The sequence below is a fragment of the Mrakia frigida genome (assembly GCF_051309035.1).
Source record: "Mrakia frigida strain ATCC 22029 unplaced genomic scaffold BDY24scaffold_20, whole genome shotgun sequence".
Taxonomy (NCBI): domain Eukaryota; kingdom Fungi; phylum Basidiomycota; class Tremellomycetes; order Cystofilobasidiales; family Mrakiaceae; genus Mrakia; species Mrakia frigida.
The window spans coordinates 204,667-218,568 of record NW_027481261.1 but is presented as its reverse complement, the minus strand read 5'-3'; the positions used below and the strand labels follow the sequence as shown (position 1 = coordinate 218,568).

At 55.0% G+C, this 13,902-nt stretch overlaps 6 protein-coding genes across 6 annotated transcripts; 5 read left to right on the top strand and 1 right to left on the bottom strand.

Annotated features, from left to right (window-relative positions):
* The first annotated feature begins 4 nt into the window (after positions 1–4).
* Positions 5–983, top strand: DSS4 (guanine nucleotide exchange factor DSS4). The gene is made up of 2 exons (XM_076640956.1): positions 5–485; positions 624–983. Exons 1-2 carry the CDS (start codon positions 183–185, stop codon positions 930–932), a joined length of 612 nt encoding a protein of 203 aa, XP_076495539.1. The 5' UTR covers positions 5–182; the 3' UTR covers positions 933–983.
* Positions 984–1,011: 28 nt separating this feature from the next.
* BDY24DRAFT_104184 (uncharacterized protein) lies at positions 1,012–1,866 on the top strand. Its single transcript, XM_076635808.1, has 2 exons — positions 1,012–1,458; positions 1,640–1,866. The coding sequence occupies exons 1-2, from the start codon at positions 1,099–1,101 to the stop codon at positions 1,772–1,774; spliced, it is 495 nt and encodes a 164-aa protein (XP_076495538.1). The 5' UTR covers positions 1,012–1,098; the 3' UTR covers positions 1,775–1,866.
* Positions 1,656–3,877, top strand: TEM1 (Ras family GTPase TEM1). Its single transcript, XM_076635807.1, has 14 exons — positions 1,656–1,893; positions 1,974–2,040; positions 2,136–2,152; positions 2,306–2,328; positions 2,408–2,463; positions 2,544–2,559; positions 2,699–2,835; positions 2,998–3,015; positions 3,087–3,152; positions 3,221–3,291; positions 3,369–3,411; positions 3,497–3,515; positions 3,601–3,608; positions 3,684–3,877. The coding sequence occupies exons 1-14, from the start codon at positions 1,775–1,777 to the stop codon at positions 3,714–3,716; spliced, it is 693 nt and encodes a 230-aa protein (XP_076495537.1). The 5' UTR covers positions 1,656–1,774; the 3' UTR covers positions 3,717–3,877.
* Positions 3,878–4,202: 325 nt separating this feature from the next.
* Positions 4,203–5,335, bottom strand: BDY24DRAFT_392700 (uncharacterized protein). The gene is made up of 2 exons (XM_076640955.1): positions 5,293–5,335; positions 4,203–5,179 (listed from the first exon to the last, which is right to left on the bottom strand). The coding sequence occupies exons 1-2, from the start codon at positions 5,327–5,329 to the stop codon at positions 4,680–4,682; spliced, it is 537 nt and encodes a 178-aa protein (XP_076495536.1). The 5' UTR covers positions 5,330–5,335; the 3' UTR covers positions 4,203–4,679.
* Positions 5,336–8,190: 2,855 nt separating this feature from the next.
* BDY24DRAFT_392698 (uncharacterized protein) lies at positions 8,191–11,297 on the top strand. Its single transcript, XM_076640954.1, has 5 exons — positions 8,191–9,098; positions 9,195–9,830; positions 9,916–10,519; positions 10,599–10,688; positions 10,760–11,297. The coding sequence occupies exons 1-5, from the start codon at positions 8,465–8,467 to the stop codon at positions 10,818–10,820; spliced, it is 2,025 nt and encodes a 674-aa protein (XP_076495535.1). The 5' UTR covers positions 8,191–8,464; the 3' UTR covers positions 10,821–11,297.
* A 106-nt stretch (positions 11,298–11,403) lies between these two features.
* On the top strand, positions 11,404–13,779 carry BDY24DRAFT_392695 (uncharacterized protein). Its single transcript, XM_076640953.1, has 15 exons — positions 11,404–11,613; positions 11,697–11,852; positions 11,945–11,955; positions 12,024–12,084; positions 12,178–12,372; positions 12,462–12,544; positions 12,620–12,722; positions 12,794–12,811; positions 12,882–12,948; positions 13,019–13,069; positions 13,137–13,177; positions 13,246–13,302; positions 13,379–13,425; positions 13,491–13,592; positions 13,662–13,779. The coding sequence occupies exons 1-15, from the start codon at positions 11,494–11,496 to the stop codon at positions 13,690–13,692; spliced, it is 1,143 nt and encodes a 380-aa protein (XP_076495534.1). The 5' UTR covers positions 11,404–11,493; the 3' UTR covers positions 13,693–13,779.
* The last annotated feature ends 123 nt before the right edge of the window (positions 13,780–13,902 follow it).

The window sequence follows — 13,902 nt, the reverse complement described above, 5'->3', positions numbered from 1 at the left end:
ATATACCAGTTCTCTCACAAGAGGTCCTCTCCCGTTTGGTCTCCTCTTCTACTCCCTCTTCCTCGAAAATCTCTCAAAAGTCACTCCCAAAATCCGTCGTCAACGAAACTCAAAGCTCGCGAGCTCACCAAAACCGTTCCTTCCCTCCTCTCCTCTCTCTCTTCTCCCCACCACCGACCACCATGTCCTCCAACCCAGCACCTTCTGCCTCCATCCTCGAACTCAACCTTACTACTCCCTCTGAACCCCAACCTCCAACCATCCCCTCCTCAATCCTCTCCTCCCTCGTCAACCCAGGCTCCTCCTCCTCCTCTCGTAAATCTCGACCTCCAATCCGAACTCTCCTCGAAACAGGCGGCCACCTTCAACTCGTAGATTCCCAGGGAAGAAACAACGTCGGGATCTACTGTCCTAGGGAGGGCTGCGGATGTTTGATATTGAGGAAGGGGGATGCTGAATGGAGGGAGGACGGGGAGGGAGGGATGGTGAGCTCGTCTTCGTTGTGTTTTTTTTTAGAGAGAGCGAGGACAGAAAGCAAGAGAGGAAGAAGAAGGGCGCAAATATACATGTATGCGCTTCTTTGCTAACTTCTTTTCTCCTCTCTCTTCGCTTCATTCTGGCAGTACGACTCCTCAGGCCCTTTCGTCGCTCCTCCAGCCTCCTCCTCCGACACCTCCAGCTCCTCTCCCAACACCTCCTCCGATTCCTCTCCTTCCACCACCCCCTACTGGCTCGTCTCCAACTCTCCGTTCGGATTCGAGAACGCTGGCTTCTCTCGGAACGTTCCTTCTTCCATCAAGGATACGAAAGGGAGTGATTTGAAGTTGAAGTACCTCATCTGTGCGGATTGCGATCTCGGTCCGCTGGGATGGAGTACAGAGGGAGGGAAGGAGGCTTGGGTCGCGGTGGAGAGGGTTGGTTATGGGGTGTAGAGAGAGATGAAGAGGACGCGGAACGAGGGTTGAGGCTAGCGGGAGGGAGGGAGGAGATGGAGGGGAGGGAGGGAGGGAGGAGAGGAGCTCGCGAGAGGAGAGGAGAAAGCTCGTTTGAGTCTTTCATGATGTTTTTTTTTTGAAGGAGATCTCATCCCCAGATTGTATGCATACCAACGATGATACGCCGAAGAAAAAAACTGGACTATATGCGTGCGCTCGGCCTCCCTCCGCCCTTCCGTCGCTCGTCTCACCTCCAACGTCGACACGTCCCCTCTCCCTCCCTCTCGACGACCATTCTCCCTCCTTCGCGTCCCTCTTCTTCCCCTCACCTCTACCACCACCTCCCCTTCCACCCATAGAAGCTTCTTCGTCTGCATCCACGGTCCTTTCTCGGTCTCTCGGTGTCCGTAGACTCGCATCTCCACGGTTCCTCCTCCCTCTTCCCCTCCTCTCCAAGCTCCCTCGGATCGTTTCCTTCTTCAAGTCCCTTCCCTCTCTTCTCTCCTTTGCTCTATATCTCCTCGTAAGTCTCCTCCTTTCTCTCTCTTTCTATCCAACCCTCTCGCGCTGCTTCCCTCGCACGGACGGATCACAAGCTTCCTCCCTTCTCTGAGCTCCTTCCCTTCGTTCCCTCCCTCTCTCTCGCTCCAACTGACTCTCTCCTCTTTCTCTCAAACTCTCCTTGTTGACGAATGCGTAATCAGCTCGTGCTCTATCGCCGCCGCCACTCTTCGCTCTTCAACTCTAACGGTCATCCGGTCTCGCTTCCTCTCGCAACGCACCTCAAGCCTCGCCCTCCCTTCCTCCCTTCAACCTCAACCTCAACCGATCTGATCTGAATGAGCGGAGAACCCTCTTCCAGCAGGCACAGAGAGAGCAGTAGGAGAAGCGAGGACGGGTCTTCTCAGGGTGGGGGCAGCGGGAGTGGTGGGGCGGGTCAGGATGGAGAGAAGAACAGGTCCGTCTCATCCACACGTCGACCTCGTACCTCGTTGCGTTTCGCTACGGTCGACTGACTCGTTGTTGTCGATGCTTCAGTGTGGTGATCAAAGTAGGGATGGTTGGGGATAGTCAGATCGGGAAGACGAGTCTGATGGTGAAATATGTGAGTTTGTAACGCACGAGAAAGAAGAGGGAGAGGGAGGGAAGGGAGCCGAAGGAGCTGACCGATGTTGGTTCGTTTCGGTTGTGCTTTTGTAGGTGGAAGGGTCCTTCGAGTGAGTGATGCTTATCATGTTCTGGGGTTGAGTTTAGGCAGGCTGGTTTGCTTGGGTCTTGGGGTTTCGGTGGGAAATGAAGGAGGGAAGGGGAAGGGAGGCGACGAGCTTGAACTGATCACCTCGTCTCTCGTTTGGTTTGCGAACGTACAGCGAGGATTACATTCAGACGCTTGGTGAGTCTCTTATCTACGGCCAGAGACGAGTGGGAAAGTAAGAGAGGTGAGAAGCTGATCGTGAATCGAACCGATGCAGGTGTCAACTTCATGGAGAAGACCATCTCGATCCGAAACACGGAGATCACTTTCTCGGTGAGTTTTGTAGCATGTTCTTTCTGTGGCCGAGAATCGGACAACTGACCATTCGATCATCTTGCTCGCTCGTTTTGTAGATATGGGATCTGGGAGGTTCGTCTTCCACTCTCTCGTCTTCCAACCTCCTCCCTCCCTCGCTCCTCGCACCTTCCTTCCCACCACAGCTTCAACCTCCCAGCCCTCGTTCCAAGCCAAACTGACTGGTCGAACTCGCTGCTTTACTCTCCACCAGGTCAACGGGAGTTCGTCTCGATGCTTCCTCTCGTCTGCAACGACGCCATCGCCATCCTCTTCATGTTCGACTTAACGCGGAAGAGCACGCTCAACTCGATCAAGGAGTGGTTCAGGCAGAGTAGGGGGTTCAACAATGTGAGTGTTGGAAGTTTGGATGGGTTTTGGGACGGCAGGGAAATGGGTGGGTGAGGGGGAGTTGGAGAGGAGGGAGCGGAGGGAGGAAGGGAGGAAGATGTTGAGCTCGAACCGAAGTTCCAAAAGCACGAGAGCTGACCTTTCCCTTTCTTCTTCTTTCAGACGGCTATCCCTGTGCTGGTGAGTCCCCTTCTCAGCGATCTGATGTCGAACTCGAGGAGCTGATCGTTCTTATCTTCTCTCGCCTACAGATTGGAACCAAGTACGACGCGTTTGCCACCTTCGCTCGAGACGAACAGGAGGAGATCACCAAGCAGGTCCGTAGTCTTTCCTCTCTCCGACGCCTCCGTTCGTATACTGACCTCTTCTATCGCTCTTCTCGCAGGCAAAACGGTTCTCGAAAGCGATGCATGCCCCTCTCATCTTCTGCTCGACCCTTCATTCCATTAACGTCCAGTTCGTCGCCGTCTCGTTTTTCGTTCCCGAACCTCGCCTGACTTTTCGGCTGAACCCTTCTCGTTTCACGAATCTAGGAAGATCTTCAAAATCGTGCTAGCAAAGGCGTTTGATCTGAAGGTGAGCGAAACTCTCTCCTCGCGACGAAGTTTCGAAGGAAGATCGAGGCTGATCTCTTTCCCTCCTTTGCCCATCCCCTCCTCAGTGTGTGATCCCCGAGATAGGTACGTCGTTGCTGCGATGGGTTTTGATGTGCTCGTCGTGTTCGGTAGCACTAACCATATTCCCTCTCATGCTCGCTTTTCTCAGAGGGAGTCGTGAGTTCTTTCGTCGTTTCGGTCGCCTCCTTTTCGGCTCGAACTGACCTTTCGGCGTCTTTCCCTTGAATTTAGGGCGAACCTATACTGCTCTACATGGATGTCTGAGCCTTTCAACTCTTTCCCTTCCTACACTCTATCTCTTGTTTCTCAGTTTGGTCCTGCGCTTTCCCTTCCTTCTCTCTCTCTTTCTCCCTTCGGTTTTCGCTACCCCCTGCTCCTCCCTTTGTGCTACCCCACCCTCAGCTCTCTTTTCTACACTCTTTCCTTTTTTGTTTTCTCCCAGTCTTTCCTACATACCCTGTTCTCCTTCTCGATCCTTCAACATCCATCCTTCACTCAACATCCATCCCCACCCTTCAGCTCGACGCTCTTTGGAAACCTCCCCTCTTCCCCTTTTTGCGGTTTTTGCACTTCATTCACTCTTTCGCTAGCTACCCCACTCTTTACACGTTCTCTTTGCACTTGCTTTTCTCTCTACGATAAAAACTTGCCATTGTATCCCCAAGTCGAGGAGGAGGGGTAAGAGAGAGACGGACGGACGGAGGAGCGGAGGAGTTTTGTGGACGCGTCGAACCCCTCTTTTTTTGTTCGGTGAGCCCTCCCTTCGCCTTCGCCTTCGCGTCCTCGCTCGCCCTCCAAGCGCGTAGATATTCGGTTGACTTTCTCGCTGACCCAACCCTCTGCCCTCACTTCACATTTCTCTGGAACGACCCAAACGAAAAACAACCCCGTCCAGGTCCTGGCTTTTGACCTTCGACCGTCTCCCTCCCGTCTCCCTCCCCTTCTCCTTTCTTCTTCCCACAGGACAAGCGAACGACTTTGACTAGCGACCCTCGGCTAATCGACTCTCTCTGGAACGATCCTTTCCTTTACGACCGACCCTACGATCTTTCAACGTTTGAACGAACGAACGAACGAACCCCTCCGTCCCTCCTCCCACTCCCCAGCTCAAAAACCTTCCTCTCCTCTCCTCTCCTCTACGACCTTTCAAGTCCCTTTCAACGTTCACGCCAACCCCATCCTCCTTTCGACGTTCACGTTCACGTTCACGCTCCCCAACGCCCTTCTTCAACGAACTCCAACCTCAAACTTCAACGCCTCCCTCTTCCTCTCTCTCTCAGCTCTCAGCTCTCCTCTCTTCCCCACCTCACACGACCTCTCAACCCATCCCCTACCATCAACCAGCTTCTTCTCTCGCGCCCGACCATGGCGCCTTCGCTGAGATGCAACAACAACTACGATAACGACACCATCCCGACGAAACAGACCACTCAAACGAACAACAACACGACCAGAACAAAGAACACCAACAACAACAACAACACGACGACGACGACGACGACGAGACCTCTTTCGGACCCTACTCCTCTTGGATCGCAGAAGATCAAGAGGAGCAAGAGTCCTTTCTCTAGTTTGGGATTCGGGAACACGATGAAGGAAGGAGGAGGGGGAGGAGGGACGAAGGGGAGGAGAGGAGGATTGAGAGGGCTGTTTGGTGGGAAGACGGTGGTTAAGGAGGAGGAGGAGAACGAGAACGAGAACGAGAACGAGCATGCTCATCATCACAGGTCAGTGGAGTCTCACCTCTTTTGCTCTCTGCGAGTTGAGTGCGGTACCAGAGGGAAGGAAGGAGAATCCCCCTTATGTTGACCGACCCTCTTGGATGGATTCTCGCTTTCAGTCCGCTCGAGATGATCAACTCCGCTTTCCATCCTCATCTCCACTCGAAGAATCTCTCCGAATCCAACTCGCACTCGCACTCGCACTCGCACTCGACCTCGACCTCGAAGAATAGTATCGGACGAGGACTTTGGGAGAGGATCACGAAGGGTGGCTCGGTGAGAGACGGGAGAGGTGGAGGAGCGAGAGCGGGAGGGACGCGACGAGGGACGATGAAGAGGATGGAAGCCCCTGAGTTCGGAGCGGGTGGTGAGTTACCTTTCTGCTTCCTTCCTTCCTTCTGCTTCCCATGCCGGCGGTCAATCGGTTTTCGAAGAACTGACGCTTCGTTTCTTCTTCCTCCTAGCCATCCCATCGACTCTCTCCCACGCTCCTCCTTTCCCTTCTTCCACTTCACCCTCGACTTCTCCCAACCGAAACACCCTCACCACCACCACCGCTGCCGCTCCCGTCTCTCCTCGAACCATCTCCTTCAAACCTCGATCCTCCAAACTCGCTCCCGTCGCCGCCGCCGTCCCCAACTCCCTCTCGGGTCTCTTCCAAACCCACACCGCCCACTCCAACGCCTCCTCCCGTTCCCTCATTCCTCAACCCCTCGCCTCTCGACCCTCCATTCTTCGACCCCCACCCTCAGGAGGATCAACCGCTCGACCATCCCTTGGGAACTTCTTCCTTGGTCCTTTACCGCCTTCGAGTCAGGAAGTCGTCGTCGAGGAAGAGGGAGACGAGGAGATGGGAGAGGAACAGGAGCCAGCGAGGAGAATGGTGGTGGCGATGAAGCCTGAGATGAGCGAGGTTGGGTACGAGGACGTGGTGGTTAGTGGGTTCGATAGTATTCGGAGGAGGAGCGAGAGTGGGACGGGGAGGAGTGGGAGGCAGAGAGTCCCGTTGTCGGTTGGATCGGAGGAGAGTGATTTGGCTTCGGCTGTTTCTGGTGAGTTTCTTTCAATCTTTCCAGCGCTCTTCCTGAGAGTGAGAACACACAACTGACTTCCCTGCTTTCTTCCTGCTTCCTCCTTCTGCATCGTCGGCCGAACAGAGCGTCTCACTTCCATCTCCATCGTCAACCGAGCCAACAAGACCCTCCACGAACTCGTCGCTCGACTCGAACTCGCTTCTCCTACCTCAACCCCAGGATCCTCCCCGGCCAAGAGTCTTCGTCAGATCAAGAGCTCATCGCAACGATCCATCAGTTCCAACGCCACGTCGATGGTCCCGTCCCCTTCGCCTCTCAGTCGAGTTCAAGGACAAGGAACCACCCTCCCTCTCTCCCTCCTTCGGCGACCTGCTTCCTCCAAGAGGATCATCCCCAAGGTTCGACGACTCGACGAAGCTCCTGTCCCCGTCGCTCCCGTCTTCGTCGACGCGTCTCAGATCCCAGCTCCCATCTCGCCTTCGAGGATGACGTTCGGAGTCGAGGAGATCCTCATCGACGAGGCAGGATCAGAGGAGGAACTCGAGACGGACGTCCCAGTCGATCTTCAGGTCATCATCCAAGATAGGAACTCGTCCTACGCGTTCTCGGATCGAAGCTCGTCGGAATCTCCTCCCTCGTCTCCCGCCCAGTCCGTCGTCTCGAAGTCGAACCTCCCTCCTCCTCCTCCCCCCAACCGGATCTCTCCAAGACGAGCAGCTCTCCAGGTCCCTCTTCCTCTCGCATCCGCGTTCGGACAAGCTCGATTCAGTCAACATTACGGATCGGACGACGCGTCGAGCGATGGAGGAGCCCTCAGTCCTGGATGTCGAGACTCGTCGACGTTCGACTTCACGGGAGAGATCGGCAGGCTGAACGAGAACGTACGGGCGAGCTTCATGGATCAGTTGGAGAACCCTTCGAGGCTCGTTCTCGCAGGAGGATACCAGTCGAAGAAGGAGGAGAGAGGAGATCCGTTCCAGCAACAACAGACGCGTTCGTCTTCGACCTCTCCTCAGATCAAGGGCGTCATTCGATCCGACTTCAAGTTCGGAGGACCTCTGACTCCCTCCAAGGAACGATCTCCTGCTCTTCCTCGACGAGAACTCGCTCCGGAACCCCCTACCTTCGTCTTCCGAGCTCCAACTCCCAGCTCTCCTCCTCGTTCGACCTTCCTCCCCGACACGTCCTTCCTCAACCTCAGCTCCCCTTCCTCGTCCGAAACCGACATGGACGTCGATATGGATCCCGAGTTCGACACCAGGCGATTCTCGATGGTTTCGGACAACAGCTCAAAGCAGAGGGAACGTCGACAAGGAACTCATCGTCGAAGTGGAGGAGGCGGAGCCGTCCAGGATAGCATGACCAGCTTCGCTTCCATCTCGTCGGTCGGTCGAGTCATCTCAGGCGGATCTCCAGACCCTTTCGCCTTCGACTTCCCTTCGGAGAGGATGGACGACTCGTCGAGATCCTTCGGATACCAGCAGCAGCGCCACCAGCAGGAAGAGGAGGAGGACGAAGATCTCTCTCGTTCGAGAATGGATTCAACCTTCAGTGCCGTCACCCAGTCGTCCCTTGGAGCCATCGTCAGAACGACTCACGGAGTCCACGACCCCTTCAACTTCTCTGGACTCAGCCTCGGAGAATCGTTCTCGACTTCCAACACCCATCACAACAGGACGTTCTCGTCGGAGTCGACAGGATCCAACTTCTCGTTCCAAGGAGGAGACAACTCGTTCCGTCAGCATCATCGAAGGCAGTCCTCCATCGCGTCCATCGTCGCCGTCGGAGGAGCTCTTCCTCCTCCTGGACCTCCCGTCTCGCTGTTCAACAAGCCGAGACCCTACGTCCATGGAAGCCAGACGCTCAACTCGCAGAGATCGAGCACCGGTCGACCTGACTGGGCGAGGCATCGAAGGCAGCAGAGTTCGATGGATTCGCAGACGAGTTCGTCGAGTAGGGTTGCTAGACCTGGACTTGGAGATAGGATGTTCTCTCCTGATCAGTGAGTTCCGTCTCAATCGTTTCCCTTCTCTCGTTGGACAAGATCGATACTAATCCCCGTCGCGTCTCGTCTTCTTCTCTCTTCCCCTCTCTCAGAGGAGTCAAGCTCTTCTCCATCACCGCTTCCCCCTCCGGATCCAACGACGAATCCTTCGACTCCCAGCAGTCCAACTTCCCTCTCTCCAACAACCAACGATTGGCCGAGGACAGATCCGATTCCTCCGACTCAGGTCTCGAGGATCACTGTCGAACCTCGATGGAGTCCTCCTACGATCACGTCGCCGTCCGACAGCACGGATACCAGTCGTCGAGTGCGTCGGATTCAATCTTCCACAGCACGGAGGAGAGCTTCAACAGGTCGTTCGCTATCAAACCTCTTCGACCCATCAGCGGAGTTAGCATCGTCTCGTCGTCGGAGGACAGTGGAGAACTCAACGAGGACGACACCTTCGCTTTCAAGAGGTCGTCGGCTCCTTCTACCCAGCAGAATCCCTCCGTCAGAGTCCTCGCACTCCAGGAGAAACCTCTTCCCGCTCGACCGGTCAGCGTCCTCAGCACCAACTCGTCGCTCGTCGGACCCGACGACACCTTCGCCTTCAAGCAGAGTCGAGCTCCTCCCCTTCCCTTCAGCTTGCCCAAGCTCCTCCCCAACGAGCGAAGGAAGGTCGCTGCTCCTCAAGCATCTCCTCTCAGGATCAAGAGGAAGGCAGTCCCACGAGCCGACGAGGAGGCGTCGCCGAGGAAGGCGAGGCTCGTCGACGGAAGCTCGAGGTCGTCGGCGGAGACTCTTCGATCGTTCAAGATGCCTACGAAGGGAATGAGGGAGAGGCCTAGTTTGGAGGAGAGTGTTTTGATTGGGGAAGGAGAGGATCTTTCTTTCTCTTCGCAAGGTGGGTCTCGCTTTCTCGAGCTCTCGACTTCAAGGCGCGTCTCCTCGATCTGACTTAGTGCTCTTCTCCTCTTCTCACCCTACCTCTCTCTCACAGAGCTCTCAACGTCGGAGGCCCTCGGGTCCAGCACCAACACCTCCTCGTCGTCGTCCAATTCTCGAAAGGTCAACAAGCCCAGAGCTCCCTTGAGGAACAAGAACAACGGACGATCTCGACCTTCGACTCTCGTCTTCAGTCCCGCTCCTCCCGACACTCCTCCCATGACCAGCCCCTCCGCCTCCGAATCTTCCTACGCTCAAAGCAACCGCTCCTCGCTCGATCTCAACCTCCTCGTCGTCTCCCTCGCTTCCAACAGCGGAGTCACCACTCGATCTCGAACTCGAAACCAAGGAGCAGGGCATCGTCGACGAACTTCAGGAGCCGCCGGACCCGTCGTCGTCCAAGCAACGATTCACGAGGAGAGATCCCTCAACTCTCTTCGAGATCTCAACTCGAGTCCTCCTGGTCTTTCGAGATCTCCCTCTCCTCCTTCGACGGGAAGCCTCGACAGCTCGTTCCCCTCGCCCGTCTTCATTCACGGACGAGAGCCCGACATCGCTGCTTACGACGACGATCCGGACGCGATGGAGGCGATGCGAGGATGGCACGAGTGGGAGAGAGATGCGAAGTACGAGCATACGAAGTCCGTGGCTGAGTGGAAGGATACCGAGTTCTCGATGGCGTTGATGGCGAGTGAGTCCGATCGTCGTCTCTTCTCTTTCTTTGTTTCTCGAGACGCGTCGAGATCTTTCGCTGACTCTCAGTTCATCCTTCACAGACTTCCAACCTCCCACCAAAGCCAAAGCCGTCAAGAAGTTCGTCGAACACTCCAACAAGACCTACCTCTCCCTTCCTCTCGCCTCTCCCTCCCACTCCACTCTCCTCAAGCACCGACGATCCTCCTCCCTCACCGACTCTCGACAACTCGCCTCACCCTACTTCTCTTCCCTCCCTGCCAACAAGTCCCTCGCCGTCCCTCTCAAGCTCAAATCCAAACGACCTTCTCCTCTCCCAACCAAGTTCGGAGGGTCGTCTCCCCTCCTCGCCAGTTTCCCTCCCGCTCCTCCCTCAGCCAAGTTCGCTCTCTTCGCTCGAGAGCGGGCTCCTTCGCCTCCTCCTACCCTGGATATCATCGTTCCTGGAAGTCCCCTCAAGGTTCCGTGGGTCGAATCCGGATCCGGAGAGACGACCAAGAAGGCGAGGAGGGTCAGTTCAGATGTGAGGAGGTCGAAGCTTGGATGGGGGAGGAGGAAGACTTCCGATGGACCTGGGAGTTTGGCGAAGAACGTCGAGGTGGTGGCGGTGAGAGTTCAGGATTCGGCAACGGCGTTGCTGAAGTTGGAAGGTGGCGCGTCCAAGAAAAGGGGATCGGTGTTCGAGGAGTGAGTTTGGATTTGGACTCGACGCGTCTCTCGAAGCTTGAACGACTTGCTCACTCTCTTTTGTTCTCCTCCTTTGCAGTAAACCCTCAAGGAACTCTCAATCCGGACTTCCTTCTGTTCCGTACAAGGCTTCGAACAAGGAGAACGTCTACAACGACTTGACCGTCCGGTGAGTCCTCCTTTCGTTGTTACATCTCAACTCTCTTCCCATCCTGATCTTCGTTCCTTTCTCCACTCTAGGCCTACTCGATCCACCACCCGATCCACCTCCTCTCACATCCCTCGACCCATCCGAGCTTGATCTCGTCGATCTTCGACCTCCCTTTATGCCACCATCTCCTGCTCTCGTTCTCTAAGTCCGTCGCCCATCGCCTATGCCCCCGTTTCTCGTTCATCTCGTCAGTTTCACGTTACCATTTCACGTTACGTTCCAGTTTTCTCTAGTTTCTCAGTAACGTTTCAGTCTTCGTTTCTCACGCGTCTCCCGTTCTCACGTCTCTTCTCCTTTGATCTCTTTTCACGAACGACCTCTTCGGACCTTTCACGTCGCCTCCTCCTCTCTTGCTACGAACGACCGTTTCTAACGTTTCACGCCCATACATAGTTTCTCGTCTCTCTTCTCCTCTCTTCTTGTTCATCTCCTCGATCTCTCTGTTTCCCGAGTCGAGGTTTCGTCGAACGAAACCCGTCGCGCTCTTCTCTTCTTCTCTTCTTCACTCCTTCTCATCTTCTTGTTACATTTTTTCACGTTATCGGGCCTCCTTCTCCTTCTCTGACGATATAACACCTCCTTGATGGACTTTTTGACAAACTTTTTCTCTCAGAGAGCGAGGAAGTTCCGGCTGAGTTTCAGCCCCGACCCGAAAGAAACCCACACGAGCTCTCCCTTGGCTTCCCTTCCTTCTCTTTTTGACCCTCAACCACCAGCACCCCAGCACCACCCATTTCTCCTCGATTCACTACAGTCCTAGCCTATGTCACCAGCACCAGTAGCAGCCACGACTCCAACGGACACCTCCGTTCTCACTCTCGTGGACGTCGACATCTTCTTGACCTCTCCCAACTCTCCTGAAGCTCGTCTAGAATGTGAGAAGGTCAGTCAGCCCTCTTCTCAAGTCTGGATCATCCCACTGCTTACGCCCAGGTGCTGATCGGTTCCCTTCGCTTTCTCTTTCAGGCCGCTCTCGCTCTTCAAACCACAGGAGCTCTCGTTCTTCGAACCTCCTCCGTCTCGCCGACTTCCAACGCCGAGTTTTTGGATCTCTTTGAAGACTACTTTGACCAGGACAGGGAGAAGCTCAAGAAGGATGAGAGGCCCGAGTTTGGCTACCAGGTGAGTCTTGGATGAAGAGAAGGAGCTGGGGGTGGAAGGAAGGAGCTCTGAAGCTGACCTCTCCTCTTCCCCTCATTGGTCTCGCCTCGAAGGTTGGAACGACGTGAGCCCCCTCTCCTCTCCTTTTGCGCTGACTTGGGCTCTCACTGAAATCTGTTGTCTCATCTATAGTCTCGAGAACACCGAACGTCCGAAATGCCACTCGTCCCAGGAGTGTCAATCGATTATTGCCGTGAGTTGAAGAACGTCGAGCTCACCTCCCTTCCTTCCTTCCCTTCCTGCCCTCTTCTGACTCACCTCTTTCCCTCCTCTCCCCTGAATCCAGAAACTGGAACCCTCCGAACGACCTCTCGATCTCACCCAAGAATTCTCCGATCCCAAGTGCAGGTTCTTTTGGAGGATGGCCACTCCTCCGCCCTACGAAAGCGAGTACAAGGGTCTTCACATGCCCAACGTCATCCCTGAAGGCTTCGAGGACGTCTGGGAGAAGAAGTGCGAGAGCTACGGAACGCTGCTCAAGGTGTGTCTCGATTCCTGAGGCGAAAGGTGAAGTCGCTTCGCTCAAACAATGCTGACATGGACGCGTCGACGCTTCCTTTTCTTCTCCAGAACGCCGTGGAGACCATCGCTGAGATGGTAGCCCTTGGATTCGGACTGGATAAGGGTACTTTCAAAGACGCTGGCGCGTACGGGTGAGTCTCTAGTTGGTTGGTAGACGAGTCGAGCCAACGGGGATGCTGACTTTCTCCTCCTCTCACCCTCCTTAGTCCTCATCTCCTCGCTCCCACAGCTACCGACCTCGGCAAGTTCGGTCAAGTCGGATCTATCTTCGCTGGTTTCCACACCGATCTCAACTTCTTGACGATTCACGTGAGTTCATTTCGCTTTTCTCATCGACGGCTGAGCTGACTTTGACTTTTCGTTCTTTTTCTCTTCCTCAGGGTCAGAGCCGATACCCTGTTCGTCGTCCTCTTCGTATCGAAGTCGTACAAATGCTATGCTGATCCTTCGTCTTCGTTTTTCTCTCAGGGACTTCACATCTGGGCTCGAAACTCAGGGAAGCGAATCGTTGCGAAGGTTCCCGCTGGATGTCTTCGTTCGGCCTTCTTTTCTCCATCCCGTCCCTCCTCATTCTCAATCTGACTTTTTGTTTGTCCCCTCTACAGTTGTCCAAGCCGGAAAGCAGCTCGAGATCCTCACTGGAGGTCTCGTCAAGGGTGAGAAACGCTTCGTCGCGTCTGCGTTTCATTTCCTCCTGCTGACCTCTCTTTCTCCTCGTTTCAGCTGGATTTCATGAGGTCACCTACACTCCTGCCACCGCTGCTGTGAGTTTCATGGTTCTTCCATCTACAGAGATTTCCAGCAGCTGAACCCTCCTTGTTGATGTCTTCAGGCCGTCGAGACGCGCAAGACCACCCATCCCGGTCGTCCTTCGATCCGAATCTCCTCGGTTCGGTCTTCCTCCTAACCTCAAGAACCCAGCTCGTCCCTCTAACACCATTCCTCCTTCTTCCTGTCCTTCACAGACGTTCTTCTTCCATCTCTCCTCGGACTTTGTCCTTGATCCCATTCCGTTCGTCTTCCCTTTCTCTCCCCTCATGTCGATCTCCGTTGACGTCTATCCCACCGCTTGAACAGATCCCTCGCGGAAAAGGCAGTTGCTCTGAGACGCTCGAACGGAGAAGATCCGGACGACTACGAGGAGTGGAAGGGAGTGAAGGTTGGGAAGCAGGTTTTGATGTGAGTTTCCCTTTCTCCCCACGAAGCCATCGACGAGTACTGACGTTTTCGTGCTTCCTGTTTTTGCAGTGAGCTCGGATTGATCAACCTCGCTGCCTGAGAAGGGACGGACGGTGAAGATTCGATTGCGACGCGACGAGGTCCCTTTTTTTTCGACAGGCTATTTCATGACAACTTCAATATTTTCTACGGTGACCATCGAGCAGGGTGAAAATTAGAGGTCTCATCTCTCTTTTACTGTCGATACGGATGGTTCGACACTCAACTCGAAAGGACTAGAGTCAGGGCGGGACGCTGATCGTCGTCGAGT